The sequence below is a fragment of the Danio rerio genome, chromosome 1 (genome assembly GCF_049306965.1).
Source record: "Danio rerio strain Tuebingen ecotype United States chromosome 1, GRCz12tu, whole genome shotgun sequence".
Taxonomy (NCBI): domain Eukaryota; kingdom Metazoa; phylum Chordata; class Actinopteri; order Cypriniformes; family Danionidae; genus Danio; species Danio rerio.
Window position 1 is genome coordinate 21,236,956 of NC_133176.1, and position 24,471 is coordinate 21,261,426.

Sequence of the window (24,471 nt, forward strand, 5' to 3'; positions counted from 1 at the left end):
TTTTCATTAAGGTTGAAAATAAGCAGAACAATAAAAATGGATGTTAATCATTCTATTACTTTTTTTGCAAATCTATTACCATAGATTAATATAATTTATGAAGTTAAATTAAACATGGAAAATAGAATTACTTTATAAAACATTACATTAAGCATGCAAAATACACTTATAATACTTGTCTTAAAATATTTTGTATAGTTAAATTTACTTAAAAATGGACTTCAGAACACAAAAAATTTTTTCTCAAATCCTTTGGCACATTTTTCCAAACAGCCGTTACATTCTCTAAACTGTGAGTGCAAACTTTATTGCATGACTGCAAAATGTAGCTACTCACCCAAAACATTGTATTCATGCCTCAAAACTGTGTGTGTGTTGGCCAAGGCCACCAAAACAAAGAATGTTTGTCATCGTGTGAGCCACTGCTCAAAATGACAGTCAACCATGGAAATTTAAGGTGCAGTAGTTGATCTGCCACAATGCTAACCGGTTAGCATAATAGTTTTGAAACACAGTCCCTCCCTTGCCGTCCAAAGCCACGCCTCTTGAAACACGAGCGCGCGCACCTTAAAGATGACACAACCCTCTCTCATGTGCTGTTCTATAGCGACTCTGCTTAGTGCTTGGCTGGAACATGCAGGATATACACTTATTTCTAAGTCATACTTACATGCTATTTAAAACTGAATATTCAGAGTAGCATGCACTGTAAACGATTTCTGTTGTTTTCACGGTATTATACTGCATTTCTCAACAGTTGTTTACTGTATAAGCTGTGCACAGTGTGTTACTGTATATATTGCTGTTTTCACAGCATGATAATGTATTCTCAACATTTCCATACTGTGAACATGATTAACAGTATGCTACTGCAGATTTTACAATGAATTTTGGGAAAAAATCAGTTACTGTGCATCTAAATACAGTACTGCAAATGACCATGAAAAACTCTACACACACTTTATATTATTATTATGTTTATTTTTTTTGACAAAGTATTTTGTGAAGAAAAATAAAATAACCTATTTCTTCAGACTGTTCAGTGCATAAAGCTGTCCCCTGGTTTTCCATATTTGGGTGTACTGCACCTTAATTTTATAAGGTTAACATGAAAATATTAAATCATTTTTAATCAACATAAATTTGTGCTTAACCAAAACGTAAACTGGAACAAAAGTAATTAATTCATGAAACCAAAGTTAGCTTAAATGTCATAATGACCAGCCTGCTTTAGACGGATTCATGAGGTTAGGGCACCCGTCATCACCATGGAGGTCACATATCTCCGCATTTTCAAAACAATATTTTAAAATACCCACCATCTCTATAAATAAACCACAGTCTTGAGTTTAAAACAACTACATTCCCGCATGAAAAACGGTTAAAACTAAATTTCATAACACATTCATTATAGAGCCATCTAAGACCGGGGCAAGTCTCACATGTCTAGCCGATTATAACCTCGTTTCGCCGGATACATGAGTGATGATGGACACCCTGGAGGTCAGAATCTCCGCTATCGACAAAGCACGCATACAATTTACACATGATATCTATAAATAAACCACAGATTTAAGTTTGTAAGAACCACATTCTCGCATGAAACACTGTTAAAATTTCATTTCGTGACATATTAAACGCAATATTTATAATATTAGCTGGGCTTTCTCATCCGCCATTACCATTTGCTTGTTGATGTGAAATGAATTCTGGGAGAAAAAAATATTAATTCTCAAAACACTTCAAACGAACTTTATTCGTATTGTCAAGGTCAGATATATGTAATAATTTCGCTGGTAATGTGAATAAAAAACAATGTTACTATATTGTAATCAATATCACGTTTGCACTGGTTCGGTTCAGCACTCGAGCGACTCTGAATCGTATTGAACCGTTTGCTCGGGAATTATTTGATCACACGTGTTCACAAGCACATTCAGCAATATGCAATTAGTGTATAATTAGTGTATAAATGCTTGTGGCCAAGCAGTATAACGAAATAGTAATGAATCATATACAAAAAGGAATCTGTTTTAGGCGGATTCGATTCTTTACTGTTCACTAAGGAGCCGATTCATAGAACCGAACGGACACGACTCGACATGCAGGCAACGGCTCTCCTATTTTGAAATTCACCTGTCGTCTTTCATCCAGCGAATTCATCCTCGGTAAGTGTTTTAAAGTCAAATTCTGTCCGTTAAAGGATTGTTTTATAAGTATTTCTGTGTATTGTGTGTGTAATTTAAAAGAATTAACCAAGTGACATTAGTTGTAGGTTCTTATGTTATGTCACGCTATCCGTTAACAAACGGTATTTTAAACAAGAAATAACAGACGCCAGGCGGTCATTGTAGTGTTTGCGAGGTATTAGATACAGTAAGTTTATCTTGAGTGAGTTTTTGACCATACTTTAAGTTACCTGAAAAACATAACGTTAACTTCAACTTATTGTAAGTAACTGCATTAATGAATTCTCTATTTCAGCACAACACTGAGATGAAGGCGAAGTCACCATGAAAAGTTAAACGTTTACCGTTAAGGTAAGCTCTGGTCTTCACATAACGTTAGTCATTATGACTAAGCTATCATTATGGTAAAATTTTTCAACTGTAAGTTAGTTATTTAAACTAAACTCATAATGAAATGAGTCTTAACTGTTTTATTAAATGGAGCTGAAAATTAAATGCAGTTGAATTATTTTAAGCTAACGTTAATATTAACAAAATACATATTAATTGTCTATTTCTCAATAATGTTAATGAGCTTGATGTATAGTGTGTCATTAATTGTACATTTAATTTTTGGTGTTCAGGTGTACCTGAGGTGAGTGTACGTTCTGAGTACACAGATATAAGCCAAAGTCATATCCATCCTATTCTAAGAGAAATTGATGGGGTCAGGGAATGATTTGTGTACAAATGTATTTTAACCCCATACAGATTGGTGTGGTTGTACCATAGATTTAGATTAATTAATGTTAAGTCTTATTTTACTCTTATTATATTTATCTGTTTTTTAGCTACAGTAATTGATGTTGAAAAACTGATGCAACCAATCACTCCTCACTTGATTATTCAAGGTAATGTCGATGTCTTCCTCATTTTGATTAGATTTTTAAATGTCAAGTTGTTCACAGATTTGTTGTGAGGAGTTTAATGTACAACCTCTTTTTCTTCTTCCAGCAGTTCCTAAGAAAACTTTAAGAAAAAAAAAACATCTGGTGTTAAAACAGCCACGGCTATGCTATTTGCCTACCAAGTGCTTAGTAAATATTAGACAAACATTTTTTTCTATAACTGTTGTCTTTGTGTTTATTAGCAATTTTACTGGGCATATGTGTTTGTTTTTTTTTCAAACAGCCTGGAAACTGTAAGTTTAGTTCAATATGTTATTTTATGCTATTCATTTTTGTCTTAACATGGATTGCATGTTGAAGCTATCGTTTTATAGTGGGAAAATGTAAAAGAGAATCACTGAATACAATGGCATAATGATTCTGCTTGTTCAAAGAAGGTACTTGATTTAGTTTTCCTCAAGCGACACATCAGTTTTTATGACTATTGCTTGACACTTGAATTGAAGGGACAGTTCACCCAAAAATGAAAATAATAGCATCTTTGGCATCCTCCACTTGTTTCAAAATAGTTATATATTTAATTTGTTCCGTTGAACACAAACTCATATTTTTTAAAGAAATTTGGTTCAAATATGGATGTCAATAGTTACTGGTTACTAACATTCTTCGAAATATCTGCTTCAGTGTTTAACAGAAATTCAAACTAGTTTAAAACACGTGGAGTAAATAGTGGCAAAATAGTAAACTATTCCTTTAAATATTTTATTCTGAGACTTATTTATATGTGTCTTGTCTTTTGTCATATTGTCCTTCTAGCCCAGATTGTGATGGACCTGGAATGCGACACCAGTTACTCTTAAGACAAGAACCGAATAAAGCACAGATGTGGAGGGATTTGCAGCCAAACTAACTGGAGAGAAGGAACCTTTAGGTAAAAGCACCTGCTTTATTTAGATCTGAAGTATTTTATTTGACATAGAGATTTATTGTTTTAATTCTAATTTAAAGCAAACAAGGTTGAGCACCCCTGGTCTAAAAGCTCAAAAATGCTGTTTCCGTGATAAGGTAAAATGTAGTTGAGAAATAGATTCATTAGGATCAATGCTTAAAGTAAACATTTTCTTCTCTCTGTAGACCAAACATGTTTACTATCCCTCACATTTTAATAAATTGTTTCTGTTTTTGTTTCTTACAGTGTGGGTGAACATACTACCTGGATGTCCAACAAAGGCTGCACAAGAACTCATTTGATAGCACACATTCTGTCCTGTCTACATCTCTGATGACCTAGAAGTGCTTCGACATCAGTGAGTAATACATCTTTATATTGTCATGCATACAGGATTTCTGTAAGCTTAGCTTTAATGTTAGTTTCTAATCAGCAGTGACTGTTTTAAAAAATTAAGTATTTAAATTATTCTCAACGTTTTACTGATGCTGTGCACAGTAACGTTATGATGATTTAGTTTGAGGAAATGTCACTAGAGGGTTTGTATAAAAATAAATAAATAAATAAATTGTATGAAATGACTCGATAAAATGTTTATTTGTCTCGCTGACATGCCATCACTGCTGCATATTAAAATACAGTAATACGAATTGACCGCAGAATATTACCACAAACATTTCATGAAGTAGGCTAGACTGCTCTTTAGTTCTCTATTCAACTTTAACACATTTCCTCGTGTCGCTGAGCCTCTCTGCAGATTTTGCCAAAAATGAATGCTTAGTGATTACTTTGTTTTATGCAAACCAAATATCAGTAACTCATCATTAGCATTATTTTAAAAAATCACCCACGGCTTTCATGTTCTCTAACGCAATCTTATCTGTAAGTTAGAAGTGGATTTATACGTGTTAAAAGCCTAAAAGTATTTAATTAACATTAGTCACGTTAAATTAGATTATTTTTATTTATTTAATTTTAAATATGTAGCCTCTTAAAGTGAGAATGAACTGTGTTCACCCCTCTTAAATTCGTGGAAGCACTAGTAGTGTGATCATGGAATCAGATATTCGAGCTATACAGAGTCGGACATTAAGTTAAGATGAGACTTTATTTTTTACACACCTGTGTGGACACCTGAATAGCAATCTTTAAGAACAATGCCCGCTGATCTTTTCCCCATTAACGTTAGTGTAATTGTGAATTGACAACAAACTGTATTTCACCAACAAAAACAATTAAAAAAACTGTTATATATATTATAACTGTTATATATATTTATATATATATATATATATATATATATATATATATATATATGTATAAAAAAACAACAGTGCAGTGTTTCGTTTCTGAATGAATTAAATGGTTTGAGGGATGATTAGTTTTTACTTCAGTGATTGATTTTGCTTGTCATTTTTGCAGGATCATCAGAAGTGCTGCTGCCCTTTTTCACTGTCCCTTTCCACATCATTTGGCCTTCATCATTTCCTGTCTTGTAGCAGTATTTTCACCTGTTTTTAAAATTGTAATAATTTTTGATGCATTAATTGTTGACTGGTTTTAATGATCAATTGTTTATTAGTGTTCTGTTGCTTTGTTATATTGAATTATTGCTACTGTTTTAGCATGGTTTACACAATAAACCTTTATTGTGAAGTTAAAGTTTCAGTTTCTTTATTTTTCTTGTATTTCTTGAACAGTTAAAATAACACTTGTGCAATTTTTGAACATTTTTACCCATTATAAAGTAGCACTATTAAATAAAATAAAATAACATTTAATAACTGTAAAATACTATACAGTAATAATAAAAGTAACGTTAAAATACCGTAGTTCTTCATGGTAAAAATGTACAATAAAATACTGTTTTCAGTTTTGCAGTATGTGTATCACTACTGTAATTGGTGTTACAGTAAAAATCAACAACAGTAAAATGATGTATTACATTTTACAGTAAATGTAATACTAATGTAATTAGTATTACAGTAATGTTACTGTTTTATGAAATACAGCAGCTACTGGATAATTGTTGCCAGTAACTTACTGTTGATTTAACAAGAAATCGTTTACAGTGTGGTTATTAATATAGGGAACGCATCACAGGTTGTCATTGTTAAAAAATGAACCAATGTGAATATAAAACCAACTTGACTTCAGTAAAGCAGGCTAGGTGGAATAACGCTATTAACTTATGTTTTGTTGTTAAACTGAATAAAAATCAACATTATCGATGCTGTAAAAGGACCTTATGAAATTGAAAATAGTCACATCAATCTATCTTCTGTGCATATAACCGGGGAGGACTGTGACAAAAATTCAGCCCCGGCACTGTAGGCACACCAGCCCACATTACCACACTGACACAGCCCCACCCACAGACATGGACATTCACATTCATTGGTGTAGAGATGGTGAAATAATTTAAGCAGTACGTATGTACCTACCTACCTACCTACCTACCTACCATCCATCAATCCATCCATCCATCCTTTCTCTTTTCTGCTTAGTCCTGCTTAAGTGATTGTTAGCACTTGCATGCTAAGTACTTTTTACACACTTTGTGGAGAGAATAAAGAATCAAAAGAATTCTGGATTGATTGCATCATGAGAGGATTATGAGAGGATTAATTACATACTGTAACCTATGCATGTATTTAATTCTTTACTTTTTTTATTATATATTTTTATTTTGCTTTTTCACGAATTAACAATACAGAACATTAAAACAAAGCAACAAACAAACTATTAATTCTTTACTTTAAAGACTAGATATGTATTCAGGGTTCACTACTAATGCCTACAGTACTATGACTATAGCTATAGGTTCTTTTGCATGTTAGACTATATTGCTAGTAGGACACAGCAGTCTGTATACCCTAAATCACGTTATCTGCTGATAATGACATTTTCAAATGTACAGTTGAGTTCTACGCTAAGCTTACAACTAACATTTGTACCTAACATTTATTTATGTAGAGTTAATGCTTAATAGATAATGAATTAACTATTTGCTTATGCTTAATAAATAGTTCATAGTGTGTAGTTGTTATAAAGTGTTACCATTCATTTTTATACAAACGTATTAAGTGTAAATTGCAATCTTGCTTGTCCAATTATTGTATTGTGCATTTCATATTTCTTACATCACCACAAATAGAAAAAAATACTGCAAAGTAAACATCCATGAAAAAAATTATAGTTTTTGTCTATACGACAAACATTTGCACTTACTGTCTGCACACACGTGCCAAAGCATTTGCTTAAATCAACAAGAAATCTCACTCTGATGTGAACAATAAGCTAATTTCTCAGAGATCTGAACTTATTGTTTTGAAAAATAAAAATTTCATTTGAGAATTGAGCCAAAGCAACTAAGTTAATTAGGTTGTGTGCGACGTCATACCGTCTAGTAGTGATCAAATTATACACAAAATTCAGCCAAACGTAGCTTGGGGCACATATTTCACAGTTCTCAAATATGTAGCCCCGGGCACATATTCCCAATGATCCTGGGTTGGATTTGTTGATGAAAAACCAGAGTGCTCTATTTCACTGATGCCTGATTCTACAAACTGAATCAGGGCAACTTGATTCAACATTAACCCAATGAAAGCTGACAAACTAAACCAACTAGCCAGACTGACACTGACCAACAGCCTGATGGTTGACCGTTGGCTTGGTGGGTCTTGGCCTTTAGGGTTTGAAATTATTTTAAATGCCACATTTTACTTCTGCTGGTCTGTAATAAAAACACTTTTAGTAAGTTAATTGTATGGAAAAAGTAGGCCAATAAGAGGGGGGATTCCAAAGTAATGCACTTTTTATTCTTTCATTTGGATTCATCCACTCACTAATCATTTCATGCTTTGTTGTTTATTCCATGCCTTTTGATTTTTTTATGTGTGTGTGTGTGTGTGTGTGTGTGTGTGTGTGTTGTGCAGCTCTAGTGGTCAAGCTAAACGACATGGCTCAGATCAGACCACACCTATCATGCCCATAAACCCCGCCTCTGACCCCGCCCCCACTACTTCCAAGCGCCAAGTTAAACGCCGCGTCCGCCGGCGCAGGGAGAGCACCGGGACATCTGGCTGCTCCACAGAGTGTGTGGGACAAAACCCGAAACAACCTCGCTCCCATAAACAAACGCGCACACTCTCCGACTCGTCCTCAGAGGACGAGCAGCGCTGGAGAGAAGCTCGTTCCTGGAGCCGACAGAAAGCCAGACGGAGACGCAGCAGCAGCCGACACAAACAAACCCAAACTCAACGAGACGGCACTGAGCTCATGTCTGTCAACTCAGATGAGGCACAGAAGGAGAACCAGCCACCCAAATGCAAGGGCTCCAATGGCAAGGCCCACAAAAAGTCAGTGTCAAAAAAAGAGGACAAAAGCCAAGCAACCAATCCGAGGAAAGCGAGTGAAAGCAGAAGTGAGGAGGGGGAGCCAATTACAAAGACGTATGAAGAGGGAGGTCAAGGAGACCCCGATTTGTCCGTCCCCTCCCCATACAAATGCACTGTTTCCAGCAATCATAATGGCGCCATGCAGCCGCCATGCACTGATGATGAGCTAGAAGTGTGCAGGTGAGAGAGAGAGAGAGAGAGAGAGAGAGAGAAACGCACATGCTTAAAATAATTAGGGTTATCCATATACATCATCCATCAAGGCCATCCATACTGGTGTTACAGTTTAGAGTTAGTCTCCAACATGGTTGCATGTTTTTGAGTACAAACACAGGGGAATTAATATTATTTAATAAGAATTTTATTATTATTATTTAGGTCTATTTTAACATTTAATTTATTTCTGTGATGGCAAAGATTAGGATTATACTCGTTATAATATAATGATTTTGATTATCAAGGTTAAAAACAGAGCTTCATAATATTGTTGGATTCACAATCATGATACTCTGACAATCAAAACATAACTAAAAGAAAGAAAAAATGTATTTAGCAAAGAGACATTAAAGTGATCAAAAGTCACAGTATTGACAATATATTTTTGAAGAACAATATATTTATGAAGATCAGTTGGTAACACTTTATTTTAAGATATAATTCTCACTATTTATTTATAAACCATTATAAAATTTTGCTCAATAAACTCCTTATTTGCTGCTTGATGGTTAAGGAAGTAGAAAGGTTTAGGTATTTGGTAGGGTTAAGGATGTAGAATAAGATCATATATACAAATAAACAGCCAATATTTTGATAACAGGCGGGTAATAAGCAAGTTAATAGTGAGAATTGATCCTTAAACTAAAATGTTACCAATAAGTAGGCCCACACGGAATCTGCGGGCACAGAAATCCACAGACTTTTAGCCCATCATTGAGTTTATGTATTTACTTGTGTAAATGTGTATATATTTATATTTATTTAGTTTTTAAATGTATTTAAATTAATTTCACTAATATTATTATCATATAATAACAGTAATATTAAAATGTTGATATCATTTATTTATAATACAGTTTGTAAAGTAATATGTTCTGTCTTTTAGGAGATATATTATATGAGAGACTTGCTTTGTTTACCAAATAAGTGGATTATATTTAAATCTAATTATATTTGCATGTTGTAAACATTTAATAAAAGTTATAAAAAATATATTTTTAATTTCATATATTACATTTTAAGTTACAGTACTCCTAAAATCATTCCGCATTTTACAAAATTCTCCGCAGAAATAGCAAAAAATGTCTGCAGATTCTGTCTGGCTCTAGCAATAAGTCAATATGTTTATGAAGAATTTTATTTGCAATAAATGTAATTTATTAAATTTAGTTTATTTTAGCAAATACTTCTGACATATAAATATAAATATACTTTCTGAGAATTTAAAATGAGTCAGCATATAATAAATATTTGGAGTATTTTGGGTCCCACATTATATTAGGTGGCCCTAGATAGTATGCACTTCCCTCCAAAAGTAAAACCAATGCACTTACTGTGTTCAAAATGTATTGCAGAACCCTTCTGTTGCTCTTTAAGGGGCATACGGTGGCATAAGTCCCTTTAAGTGTATTCAATAGTCTTTGCATACGGTTAGGGTTAGGGACTGATTTGGTGGTACGTGTAGGTTTAGCAGTGGGTTAAGGTGTAAGGGACGGTCAACAATGTAGTTACAAATGTAATTACAGAAATTAATCAGAGATGTAATTACATGCCTGTATTTAATCAATCATAAGTACAATATAAAAACATGTATTTACACAATAAGTACAGTTGGTCATTGGGTCATTTTCACAGTTTGTCTGAAAATATTTTTACTTCTGGAGAAAGTCTTACTTGTTTTATTTCGGCAAGAATTAAGCAGTTTTTAATTTTTAAAAAAACATTTCAAGGTCAGAATTATTAACCCCTTTAAGCTTTATTATTTTCTCTAAAGTCTACAGAACAAACCATCGTTATACAATAACTTGAATAATTACCCTATTCTGCCTAGTTACCCTAATTAACCTAGTTAAGCCTTTAAATGTGACTTTAAGCTGTATAGAAGTGTCTTGAAAAATATCTAGTAAGATAAAATAAATCATTGATTAGAAAGGAGTTATTAAAACTGTTATGCTTAGAAATCTGTTGAAAAAAATCTCTCTGTTAAACAGAAATTAGGGAAAAACAGGGGGGCAAATAATTCAGGGAGACTAAAAATTCTGGCTTCAACTGTACATTGTAACAAATTATTAATTTTAGTGCAAATATATATTAGTTAAACTCAATATAATGTGGGAGCAGGTAAAGTAGGGGTTAATGTGAGATGAATTAGAGTGTAGAGCATGTGTTTTGGTGTGTGCAGGATCTGTCATTGTGAAGGGGACGAGGAGTGTCCTCTCATCACTCCCTGCCACTGCACTGGAAGTCTACGCTTTGTGCATCAGGGCTGCCTGCACCAGTGGATCAAGAGCTCAGACACTCGCTGCTGTGAGCTCTGCAAATATGACTTCATCATGGAGACACACCTCAAGCCTCTGCGCAAGGTAACACACACACACGTACGGTTTACAAGGACTCCTCATATGCATAATGCATTTTATACTGTATAAATAGCTTATTATACATTCAAAAACAATTGTTTACAGATTTTTAACTACTTATTTAAAATAAGCTATAACAACACAATTCTTAATTGTTTTATGTTCAACCCACTTACATGTGTTATGTTAACTTAATCAGTTTATGTTGGGACATCATGAATGAATTGTGTGGAACCCTGCATTTTTACAGTGCATGTCCTGTGGCATATTTTGAATGTCAAAAGACCTTGTTAAGTATGAATTTTAAGCATGTCTTCATGAATAATAGTAGAGTACAAGGTCATACCCATGTCATTATGCAACGCTGTGTCCTTGTAAACCATAATAAAAAGTACACACGCAGACACACGTTTGCTTTTGTGAGTTGTGGGGTTTGCAAAGTTTTACTTCATGAAAAAAAATAGTATGATTTGTAAAACTTTTGAAAAATGGGCAAATCAGTAATGGCCCCGTAAGTCACATTCTTTTTGTAATACGGGTGTCGTGCCCATGTCGTTTTACAGATTTGTGTCCTGATAAACACACACACATCTCTTCAGACAGCTTAGATCCTGGTGTTTTTCCACAGTGGGGAAGCACAGATGGCAAAATGTGCACCGAGATCTGTACATAGAAATTTATTTGGCTCATAATGCTCTTTCTCAGACTAATAGCTTAACATTGAAATTATTTGAACTGTAATATGACTGAACTTTAAGATATATTTATTATACACTTTTATGAACTAAATGTTTGAAGTTTTCATGTTTTAGATGCCAAAGATCTCCATATATAAGCATCCTTGTGCAAGGCATCTATATCATTTCTTATAAAAGAACTCAATTTATCTACATTTATAATAAACATCACAAATAGCTCAACATAGTTTCTATATTACTGTTAATTTAAACATTTTTTATTTATTTATACCTTTTTGACATGTTAATGAAATTAATTATATATTCATTTTCATTTCAATCTTATTTTAATTTCATTTGAACTATAATTATTAAACAGTCTAAAATAATGATCAAAATAAAGAAATGATGCAATATTTCATTAAAAAAACTTCTAACTTAATAATTAAAGTTACTTTAATGAAATAGTGCATTATTTGTTTATTTTGAATATTAATTGAGACCTTATTTTAATCTGTTTGTATTTGTATTTTAAACTTCTATTTGCTTATCTTATTAAACTTTTAAATCTGATTAAATGAATACATTTTGATTGATATTGTATTTTATGGTTTAGCATTTTTATTTTAAAATACAATTGATTAATTCATTCATTAATTATTACTGTTTCTGTTTTTTTATGCTTCAATAAATTACTTTGATTTATAATAAATAGAAAAGCTTTGCTCTCTAGTTGGTAAATAAATATTAGGGGTCTGACAGATTACTTTCCACTTTTTTGGGGTGAAAAACAAATCTATGCATTTTTAAAACAAGTTATGATTCTATATTTTCCATTTGATCCACCAATGATAAAATACTGCACCATTTAGAAATTTGGTGTCAGTCTTTTATTCAGCAAAGGAATATTATATTAATCTATTATATTAATCAAACTGACTAAATCTATAATGTCATAAAAAAATACTGTGAATGGTTAATTAATTATTGATGCTGTATTCTGTCTATTCTAAATCTTAAAAAAATCCAACATTAATAATAAGAAATTCATCTGAACAACAAACAATAATGCTGAAAATAGAATCTTATTTTAAGTTGTAGTAATATTTAACAAAAACGCTCGCTCCCCTGCATTTTTATTAAATAAATGAAGATTAAAAGAGACTTAATTTAAAAATCATGAAAAAAATCCAGCTCTAAACATTTAGTATATATTATGTCAAATGAAACTGCAATGTCTAAAACATTTTTTTTTCTGTGATTTGTTTTTTATTCATTGGTTTAAGCAATCATTTAAGCATCATATTTATGATGACATGTATGCTAACTCATGCTATAAATACATTAATATGGTACTAAAAGCTTGTTATAGTCCATGGTTCGAATGCAAACATCTTTCAAGCATTATGTGCCAAAGCATTAAGTTATCTGCCCCTCAACAAACGATTCATGGCCTGACAAATGTACAAATCTGACATCCATATGAATGCAGTTTGATCTGATGTATTCGAAAAGCACATATTATTTAAACTTTCATGCCTGTTTCTAAAGCCTATCATGCTGTGTTTCCATAGCGACACATATTAAAGACTAAGTGTATAGCAGAGCAATCTCTTTCAGAGACTTTCATCACTTTAAGTAGATTTATGGAACAGAAAGCAATGATTTTTTTTAAAGAAAAATACATCATTTATGCATTTAAATCATCAAGTTGTACACCAGTTATGGATTTTCTCCCTCAGCCTAAGCAAAAAACATTGTGATTCTCATCTTAGCAAACAGTTTTAATGAAATAAAATCACAGAGTTTAATCACTGATTACATTTACTGAATAGCACATTCTTATCCTGCTTAATAAAGTTGGTAACCTGTTTTCCTTTATCAAAGTATGGTTTTTCGTATTATTTACCAGGGCCGGATTAACCAATGGGCATTATGGGCACAGGCCCAGAGGACTGTTCGCACTTGAGGCCCCTGCGAGGGACACTGATTTTGGAGTGTCTATTTAGGCTAAATTTAAATAGTGCACCTTGTTGGAATAAGCTGAGTGATTCCCGCCCATCACCGTTTGATTGAGAGAGACAACATAACTAAAGAGCATGAGTGGCGTAGCTCGTAAAGCGAATGGCAAAATGATTTGACGTGATCGATTATGAACCCGGTTCAAATCCAGCTTCTGATGAACACTTTCTTCTTTTTTCCCCCACTACATATCAAATTTTGTCTACTCCTCATCATGAGGAAGAGAAGTAGTAATCATTAATAAGTGTGTGTAATAAGACTCAGATTCATAGAAGTGGATTGGAAAGGTGTTATCCAAATCATATGCGTTAAAAGTTTGTAGAAGTTATACATTAAAAATACCATTAAATATAAATTTTTAGTACTGCTTCAGTGAACTTGAAGAAGTATATTAATATCCATAAATTTTCACTAGTTGTATTAGTATATTTTTTTTAATAAAAAAAAGCTTTAAATGCTTTAAAAATAAGGTAAATCTGCAAAGACAATAAATATATGTGCTGTATATAATTTAAAATATTATGTTATTTTTATTTTTTAATTTAACGTTAGGAGTGCGACCAAGTAGGGGGCCTACAAGACATTGTGCCCAGGGGCTTCTGAATTCTTTATCCGGGCCTGTTATTTACTCAGCTTTTCCTCGTTGTTCCGAACCTGTTTGAGTGACTTTCTTCTGTCAAACACAAAAGAGGATATTTTAAGAAAGCTGCAACCTATAACCTTTGACCTAAATAGTATTCTTCTTACTATGGTAGTCAATAGTTACAAGGGTTTAGCTTTTTTCAAAATATCATCAAGACACTCAAACAGGTTTGGAAATAGCCATTAAGCCATTATTCTAATTTTGCCAGAGGTGGAAACACATTAACCTGCTATCTTTTGGTTTACTAAAGTGCATGTATGATATATGTAAGGGATTAAGAACATCCAGCCGCTTGTTCTTGTGTAATAAAGCTCAACAGGATTATCAGCAGTTTTATAAGATGGAATGGCTTAATTTTGTGAAACATTCATCTGGATGTACATTTTCCCACTTATTATACAACTTGCCACAAAATTTAAATATTATACACAAAACATTGATTAGCTCTTTAATAGAAAGTAAAGCTTTCTGAAAGAAAAACACCTATACAGTGTACTCTGACCTTCTTATTTACTCACAAGATGTATTAAGAATATAGGCAAGATCACTGGTGTCAAACTCAAGGTCCCAGAGCAAATCTGGCTGGCTATATCAATTTATGTGGTCTGCGAGAGTATAAGTTTCACACCTAATGTCAATTCAAGTATTCATTCTGGATGGTGCAAATAACTTGTTAGACTAACTCTAACAAATAACTCACACTATATACAGTTGCCTTCAACCGGGCCAAAGCAATCTTGGCCCCCCTCCCGTCTCCCCCGATGGCCCACACTCACATTACATTCGGGCCTGGGCACGCTTACGTCATCGATGATGTGCTGTTCAGTAAGTGCTTTCACTCAGCTCAGTGGAGATTTCTTTAGTTATATTATTTAAGTCGTTTGATATGCAGAGACATGCCGTCAAATATTTTGCCGAACAGATCAGCCACTTCTGATGCTTATAAACAATCATAAAGTCCTCATGCTGCAGGAATTATGAGGTTTGCTGAAGGTGCAGAAGTCATGCAGTGAGGGGTTTGCATCTTTATTAAACTACGACAGTTTGTGTTCATTGAACAGTAAGAATGATTAATTAATCCATATAAAACAGTCCCTTAAAAGTCATGTCTCACTTTCAGTTTCGGGCTCAGGCACATTTTGCACTCACATACAAGCATATCACACCAAAGCCCAAGTGAACTGCTGCACACCTATTCCAACCGGGCCAGGGCTGGCCAAGTGAACCGTGCCTCAGCCCGATTCAGAGCACTCACACTTCTCAAACGATCTGGGAAATGGACCTGGGCACGGTTCGGAATCTGATAGCATAGTGTGAGTAAACCCTTAGCCAAACACACAGAATTTGCTTCAATTGCGTCTTCCGTGCAAGTTCAAGTTATTAAACTTGAGCTTAAAATTTGCATGAAGAGAAAAGCAGTGTTTACCAGACATTACTCTGAGTGCTCTAGAGCGAGTGGCACTGTGCTTTGTGTTTGATGTGAACCCTCCCAGCATTATAATAAAATCCATCTTTATTTACATCATATATTGACTATAAACTACATCTCCTATAATAAATCTTTGTAGTGTGAATCGCCATCTAGCTGAAAATTATTTGAATTGCCATACTTCTGCATTCTTGCAGTTTGATTTGATATATATATATATATATATATATATATATATATATATATATATATATATATATATATATATATATATATATAATGTGTCAAAATTTTGGAGAAAGGTAATGATTTCTGATGGTAATTATCTTTGTTATTTACTTTGATCACGTAATGCTGTTTTTTTTTAACCTGATACACAGTTTCACATTAAAATAACATTAAGTAATATGTATTTAACATTTATGCAGATACATGTATTAAGTTCTTACTTTAATATGTTATTATAAAAAAGGGACAATTATTTAACAGCATGTTTCTGGAGTGGTCCAGAGTGTATTTTTAAGAATTGGTTGTGTTTAAGATGCAAAGCAATGTGTGCTCATGCTTTATTTGTGAAAAATCACTTATTTTTTTCATACTTCTTTATTTATACAGTTATATACTTCTACTCAGCTAACATGAAAGCAACTGTCATATTTCCTAGTTCCTCCGAAAGCCCGCCCTCAAGAGACTCTGATTGGTCACCTAACATAATGTGCTGTTATGTGACATCATTAACCCAAATGTATTTTTTGTAGTCCCCAAACTTCGTTCACTGTAGACTTTGCTAAGCTAACTCTGTAAAAGCCAATGCCTCCATTTGCATTGAATTTTGAGCGTATTACATTTAGAGATGTTGTTTATGTTCACACAGCCAGCCACATTACACATCAACTAAAGTTTAAAATATGATATCGTAGTGGACCACCCCTTTAAGGAGAAATAACATTTATACAATCTTACAGTTACAGTGAAAATGAGTTTGACGCCCATGGTCAAGATGATATAAGGTACCTGGATGAGCCTCTGTTAATAGTTTAATCTGTTGTTGTTATAAGGAGTAAAATACCTTGGAATGTCATGATTGAACAATCAGAATTAATTAGTCTGGGGAGCTGTGCAATGAGCCTTACTGCAGATTTAAGCACATCCAGACAGAGCAAATGTTTTGCAGGTTGAGAGGAAATATAGTGCTCTCTTGACCCAAATTATGAAATTGCCTTCTCATCTTGTGCAGTTTGAGTAGAAATGCTACAAACAAAATTCTACATAACGTATATAATAATAATAATAATAATAACAATAGGTTTTATACATTTCATGCTGACTTTACAATGTTCTTTTTGCGTTTTTAATAATAATTTAACATTGAAAACAAATTAAATACTCAAGAGTTTATCAAGTGGTTTGATGTAGACATCACAACTGAAAACAAACTATTTCAGTAAGCTGATTTTTGTGATTTATCAGGATACTTTTCTATTTTTGTTTGTGATCTAGTGCTGCCACACTGTGGATGGAAGAATAATTGCAGAAAGGTGATGCTTTCATTGAAAAAACTAATATAATGTTTTCCTACCCTTGTACTCTGTGTGGGTTTTAGTGGGAGAAGCTCCACATGTCCACGAGCGAGCGGCGGAAGATCTTCTGCTCCGTCATCTTTCACTTGGCAGCTGTGGTGTGTGTCATCTGGTCTTTGTACGTCCTGATTGACCGCACGGCTGAGGAAATACGCCACAGCAAGAACAAAGGTAAACACACTCAGAGGTGAAATTTTTCACGCAGAGGCTTTAACGTTTAGACATTTCTTTGCACAATAGCATTTAGTTTTAGAAGTGAAAATAAAGTGCAGCAATGCAGTAGTGCTGCAAAGCAGCTTATTCATTCTAAGCGATCATTTTTGATATTGATCACAATTATCAGTGTTTTTGACTGTACAAATTATGCATGGTCACATTGAGATGAATACTTTTTAACTATAGTGCTGTTCCTGTAGCCTAAAATCATAGTTCTCAAACTGGATTCCTGGAGGGTCGCAGCTCTGCACAGTTTTGCTCCAACTCTATATCAAACACAGCTGATCCAAATACTTGAGGTGTTCAAAAGAGTCATGAACACCGTCATTAGTTGGATCAGCTGTGTTTGATCAGGGTTGGAGCAGAGCTGTGGCCCTCCAGGGATCCAGTTTGAGACCTATGCCTAAAATGGAAAATAAAATTGTTGAAATGTAGTATTAAAATTCCTAAAACTTAAATTGAAAACATTTTAAGAATTCTACAATTTTCGAAAAATCTAATAAAAATCAAAAGCTTCATAAGTCTATTTTGCTACAAACAGAAGAGCTTTTTTTCTGAAGCAGCAAGGGTTTTTATACTAAAACCTAATTTACCCAGTCCCAAAAAAATGCTGTGATCTGCGGTCCAGTCCAAATTTTATGCCCTTCCCTGGAGTGCTAAAGTGTGCATAATCGAGGGGTCGAATGTCTGTCCATTTAAACTTCCCTTATTTCACCAATATATAATGCACTTGAAAATGTTGGCAGGGATTCTGCTGAGAGGAAGTGCTTAGGAAGCTTGAAAGTGCATGCCTTAGATTGCATCCAAATCTGTGTACAATTCAACTTAATAGTAGACAAAAACAATTTGTAAATAAAAAAGTAGTGTGTGTTTGAATTCACAGTACTCTTAAACAAGTACACAGAAAGTACCCTAATGACTTTAGTGTGCACATCATGGACACTTTTCAGTTCCATCAGGAAACAGGAAAGGATTTGTGAATGGCAGTTAAGTGACGCGACTGGACACATGACATTGACAAATGTATTACTGTATATCTAAATTTTATTCATCCCTAAACATTCAAACTATTTGGAACAGATGTCCTCGCGACCCTACACTCTGCTCATTTTGCATGTCTCTCTTGTTTAATATACATGATTCATATAACCAGCTCTTTAGAAGAGAGCTGTTTTTCCCTGAATAGAGTTCACTGCTGTCTACCCCTTAACATGGGAAACCAGCTGAACTTGGGGTTTACTTCATTCAAAAACAAACTTACTACTGTGAATGCTTTTTCAACCAAAATCATGAGTTAAATTGAACGTGCTTCTTTCGAACTGGAATCATGGCAGAATATTCTGTGATGTCCACTTTCTCAGAAGACGTAGTCAAATGATACAAAACTCTGAAGTGGTAAGATAGATGTGCAGAGCAGAAGGTCACAAGGACCAGGATTCAAAATTTTAGAACAAAATTTTTTCACTTCTGAATATGAAAACTTAAACAGATCAGATTTATTTCAGCGCAAAGAACTGAAATTTATTGTGATAAATATTTTTTTTCACTTAACTGCAGAAAGCAAGGAATCTAAATCTTTCTTTTTCTAAAATATTTTACAATTTGGACTTCTGAAATTCTCTTGTTTTCATGTTTAAAAACTTAAAGTGGACGTCTGTTTTGTGATCAGTTCTGTCATTTGAACTCGCCATAAAAAATCTTCACAGCTAATAGCACACATCTAAAGTGTGAAAGAGTATTTATTTCTCAGCTGTGATAAGTAACATAAAAAAGCATTTATCAACTGTTACTGATACTGATGTATTATTCATCCTTAGTTATTAATTCTTAAAAGTAAGTACCTTTTGGCTCTGTGAGCCTTGTGGGCAGTGTACCAACATCAGCATCTCAAGCTTTGAGTCCAAGTTTTCAGACCTTTTCCGATCCCACCCCCATCGCTCTTTCTAACTTTAATTGCTGTCTAGTTACTGTCCTATCATAATAAAGCCAAAATAAAAACACCAGAAAATAAATCTTTAACCCGTGTGTGATGTTCTGGATGTTTTCATCCACTCTCAGGGGATTTTGAGTCTTAATTTGCCCACAACTTTCTTTGTGTTTGAGCAAATAGAATGATTTTTGGTGACAAATATTAATTTCGCACATATTTTAAGAAAATGCTTTGACATTAAAAAAATTTAACAATACAGTACCACCCTATTGTTATGTTCGTGGCTGTATTTGCCCCATTGACTTCTATGATAATGACATTTTTTGTTTGCAAATCTATGACACCAAATAGTCTTGCATTCTTGATTGTTGCTGGTTTCCGCTGTTGGGAAGAGTTGTAGTAGTACTAGTAGTAGTTGTATTAGTAGTAAAACTTTATTGTCCTTGACAGGAAATTTCTTATGGGCATCACCATATTGCTGCAGACATTCCATAAAACAAACAATAAAAACTATACAATATACAATAATTATAATGCTAATTCAGATAAACTCTTAAGTAAACCCACTGAAACTGGTACAAAGGATTTCTTATATCGGTTCAACCTACACTTTGGGACTCTATATATCCTACCTGAAGGAAGCAGGTCATAATGTGGAAACAAACAATGAGTTGGATCATTCAGAATCCTTTCCACCTGATTAAGAACACAATTCTCATATAAAACTTGAGGATTAAAATAATCATCATGCCCAACAATTTTCCATCCTGTCTTCAACTTAGATTTACACTGTACAGATAGGTTGCCAAACCACACTGTGAAACAATACCTGACAACGCTTTCAAGAACAGCTTCATAAAACAGCATGATAAGCATCTTGTTAAATCCAAAAAGATGTAACCTCGTAAAGTTATATTTACAAATTTTTAAGCTTTAACTGTTGATCAAAAAAGCTGTTTCTGGATAAAAAATGATATGGTTATATGGGGTATAGTGTGTGTGACTGTGAGAGAGACATTTGCGCACTTCCCCTGATGTTTGAGAAAATAAACATAACGCATGCTTCCTTCTAGTGGTAGGAAACAAATATGTCATATGTACATGCTACATATATTTCAAAATGTATCAAAAATGATTTATATTTGAATATGATGACATATATATTTCTGTCATATTCTAAGGTCTATATTTCTAAGGTCCTATATTTCTAAGGTCCAGGGAACATTTCCAGGTGTTGATGAATTGGCTACTATATGTTAATGCTTTACATTTAAGTACAGAAGTTTTTTTTTAGTTTTTTTTAAGAACAGTAATTTTTCATTTTTAACTTTTAAAAGCATATTTTAATTAAAATGTTGATGTTTTATTTGCTTGTTTGTTTCTTTACATATAAGCACAGTACAGTGTTAATGTTCAAACTATTTTTAATGTTCAAAGTGGCTGACAATAATAAATATTTTTAATAATAGAAATGAATCTGCCTCGTTTTGAACAGTGCAGAGCTGTGGCTGCTTCATCAGGCCTACTACACTACTGTATTTCATTACTGCTCATTATGGTGGGAGTTGGAGAGGCAATTCTTTTCTGTGGTGGTACTTGATGGAAAAAGAACCACTCATCTAAAATATATAATGCTGCCAACTGACGATCAACAGTAAAAATGAAAAGTTTGAACTCTTCAAGGAAACAAGGAAAAACACCAACAATCAAGAATGCATGATTATATGCTGTCATGGCTTGGCAATCAAAAAATGTCATTATGATGAAATACAATGGGGTATAAAGCAGTCACGAACATAATGAAAGCGTAGTCAAGTTGAACTATACACAAGGGTTAAGTAAAGTGACAATATGAAATTTTAAATGCCGCCTTATTGTGTTTTTAGTGCAGTAGTAGAGTGTTGTGATGTTTGAATGTTTCAGTAGAAGATCCAGTGTGGAACACTACATGATTCTACTAGAGTAGCTGGATGGCAACATTATCATATAGTGCTGTAATGTCATGCCATACTCTCATTGCACACACAGCGTTGGTGCGTTTGTCCCCTCTCAATGCCGTAGGGGTGCTGGACTGGCCGTTCTGGACCAAGCTCATCGTGGTGGCTGTGGGCTTCACCGGAGGACTCATCTTCATGTACATTCAGTGCAAAGTCTACCTGCAGCTCTGGAGGAGGCTGAAGGCTTTCAACAGGATCATCTTCGTACAGAACTGCCCCGATACCGCCCGCAATGGAGAAAACAGGCCATCTCAGGTCACCCAGAGCAACGGCACACACGGGGCAGTGGAGGTTCCTGCACCTCAGACACAAACAAACGCTGGAGGAGTGGAAATGGCTCCTGTTTGATCAACGGATGCTTGGTGCTTTGAACCTCAGTAGCTGGAAAAAGTCTAGAAAAAGGCTTCTTCTGGTGTATTTGACCAAAGTCGTGTGACTTGCATAAAAGCACTTTTTTATTTCCCCTCTAGGTTTATTAGAGGATCCATAACCTTATATAAGATGTTAATAGGTCATGGTTATACGATAAAGTTTTAGGATTGACAACCGCATTAAAATACAGAAATCCACTATGTAGATTTAGTCATCAGCATAAGCCCTGTTCTAAATATAGGTCTTCCTCTGAGTCCAGTTGTTTTAATCATATTATGCTACTTTGACTATTAGGTCAAATCTGATGTGGAGCTTGAAAAAAGTGAACATTGTGTGTGTGCAACAAGCAAAAGGGGAACTCTCTTTTCTCACACACACTTCTAAATGCTAAAATGGCATCTTGTGGAAACAAGCCTAAGTTAAAGCTTAAGTGTTTGGGACAGGTAAGACATTTGCTCACTTTATTTTGATGGTCCATTTGTTGAATCTAAGTTACATTGCATCTACATGCCAACCAATTCTCATTAGATTATAAGTAGACTGTTAGGTTATGCCTAGTGTAAGTTGACATGTACTTGCAAAGTTTCTTATAGTCGGTTAAATGTCTGTTGAAGGAGCAGTATCAATAGATATTAAGCAGATAGTCTACTAATACTCAAATGGACCATCAAAATAAAGTGTCACCAAATATTCAACCAGACCACTGTGTCACCATCACCATCAAAAGGGTTTTATTTACATTGCAGCCCAGTAAAACTGTATTTGACAGCTTGTGATAGACAGTTAAATTAAAAATGGTGCCTGCATCTCAATCAGCTACCTAACCTGTCTTTTGTCTCTAGGTAGTTTACACAAATTCGGATACGGGTAAGGACACATTGGGATACTGAGAATATGAAAACTTCCTCATTGTAATCTGTGAAATGACAACATAACTGATATTTTCCACATATTAATTTTATAACGTACATTATGAATAAATCATGTGATTGTTTCATTTAAATCAGGGTATCTTTCGTGCATTCCATATCTGTTTTAAAAAAAAAGCAAAACTAAGAAAATGCCAGTTTTTTGGTTTTTCTTTTGCACACAAAAAACTTAAGTTCATAGTTTGCTGCCAAACTTCTTGCTGCTGTGCACCTAATGCTGAGCAAAGATAGCCATTTCCGAGCAGAACCTGGTTTGCATGATTGCTTCCGAGCAAGGCCTTTATAATAATAATAATATTAATAATACTAATAACAGCAATAAAAACAAAAACAATAATAGGCTAATTCATTCATTTAATTATTTTCTTTTCGGCTTAGTCCCTTTATTAATCTGGGGTCGCCACAGCGGAATGAACCGCCAACTTATCCAGCATATGTTTTATGCAGCAGATGCCCTTCCAGCTGCAACCCATCACTTGGAAACACCCATACATTCTCATTCACATACATACACTACAGATAATTTAGCTTACTCAATTCAACAATAGCGCATGTCTTTAGACTTTGGGGGAAAACGGAGCACCCAAAGGAATCCCACGTGACCGCAGGGAGAACATGCAAACTCCACACAGAAACGCCAACTGACCCAACCAAGGCTCAAACCAGCGAGCTTCTTGGTGTGAGCAAGACAACAGCACTACCTACTGCGCCACTACATCACCATAATAGGCTAATAATAATAATAATAATAATTAATATAGTTTATTTAGCGTTTTGTTATCGTTTAGTCTTTTTAATAGTTGATAGCAGGACCAGAATAAGAACACAATGGGCCAATAACAAAGGCTATTTTATAATAAAGAATATTATTATGGGGGCGACATCACAAGTTAAGATTTGATAGACCAATCAGAGGAAAAAGAGAGTTTCAGAACTGCCTACATGTGCATAATGAATTTTAAAGTTGTTTATCCGTTTTCCTACCCTAAACCAAAAATGCTTTTTTGTTTTTGTTTTTTGTAAGCAAAAAAAATTTTTTTTCTTAGTTTTCCTTCTTTGGTTTGAAAACAGATATGGAATGGACTAAAGATACCATGATTTATTTACCAGCAATATTTCAATCATTAATAAATAATTGCTAGATTTTTCTAAACATGTCTATGTTCATTTAATATTAGATATGAAATATATATTATATATTATATCTATCTATCTATCTATCTATCTATCTATCTATCTATCTATCTATCTATCTATATATATATATATATATATTATTATTATTATTATATATATTTTTTTTAAAACATTGTTTGTGGCTTGAGATTGAGACGGACCTTGAAATGGCTGACTCCCTTATCAGTGCCCTGACTACGGAACAAGAGAGCTGATTGAGACGCACTCCAATTCAAATACATATTTTCAATTTAGATTTTGAATGAAACTACTAGAAAAACTGTGATTTTTTTTAATATTCATATACTACCAGAATTTTATGTATATCAGTGTGGTTGTCACCCCTATGTATGCACAGAACAGGCACAAGCACTAAAAAAGATGTATGGACAACCAAGTAGTTTTTATGTAGTGTACATGGCCATCTAGTGCATTTTATTATATAAAAGGTTATCATATATAATCATGTCTCCAGTCTATAATTAGCATAATGACT

At 33.9% G+C, this 24,471-nt stretch overlaps 1 protein-coding gene and 1 long non-coding RNA gene across 12 annotated transcripts in view; both read left to right on the forward strand.

Moving 5' to 3' along the window:
• marchf1 (membrane-associated ring finger (C3HC4) 1) overlaps positions 1-23,151 on the forward strand; it is a 49,433-nt gene extending 26,282 nt beyond the window's left edge. For 2 of the 9 annotated variants that reach the window (XM_021476277.3, XM_021476279.3), the window contains 4 exons: positions 7,967-8,608; positions 10,827-11,007; positions 17,379-17,526; positions 21,530-23,151. In XM_021476277.3, coding sequence (XP_021331952.1) covers positions 7,967-8,608; positions 10,827-11,007; positions 17,379-17,526; positions 21,530-21,846 — 1,288 coding nt within the window. In that variant the 3' untranslated portion in view covers positions 21,847-23,151. Of the gene's footprint in view, positions 1-7,966; positions 8,609-10,826; positions 11,008-17,378; positions 17,784-17,952; positions 18,070-21,529 lie in introns of those variants that run through there. The other 7 variants (XM_021476278.3, XM_073950519.1, XM_073950524.1 and 4 more) reach the window with 4 other exon arrangements.
• On the forward strand, positions 1,898-5,775 carry LOC137489996 (uncharacterized). 3 transcript variants are annotated; one of them, XR_011015306.2, is made up of 6 exons: positions 1,898-2,168; positions 2,485-2,540; positions 3,020-3,079; positions 3,893-4,007; positions 4,272-4,383; positions 5,448-5,775. It is a non-coding gene; the product is annotated as an uncharacterized lncRNA (long non-coding RNA). The 3 variants fall into 3 exon arrangements; XR_012405987.1 differs by having other exon boundaries at positions 2,156-2,376; XR_011015304.2 differs by lacking the exon at positions 1,898-2,168 and having other exon boundaries at positions 2,461-2,540.
• Positions 23,152-24,471: the final 1,320 nt, after the last annotated feature.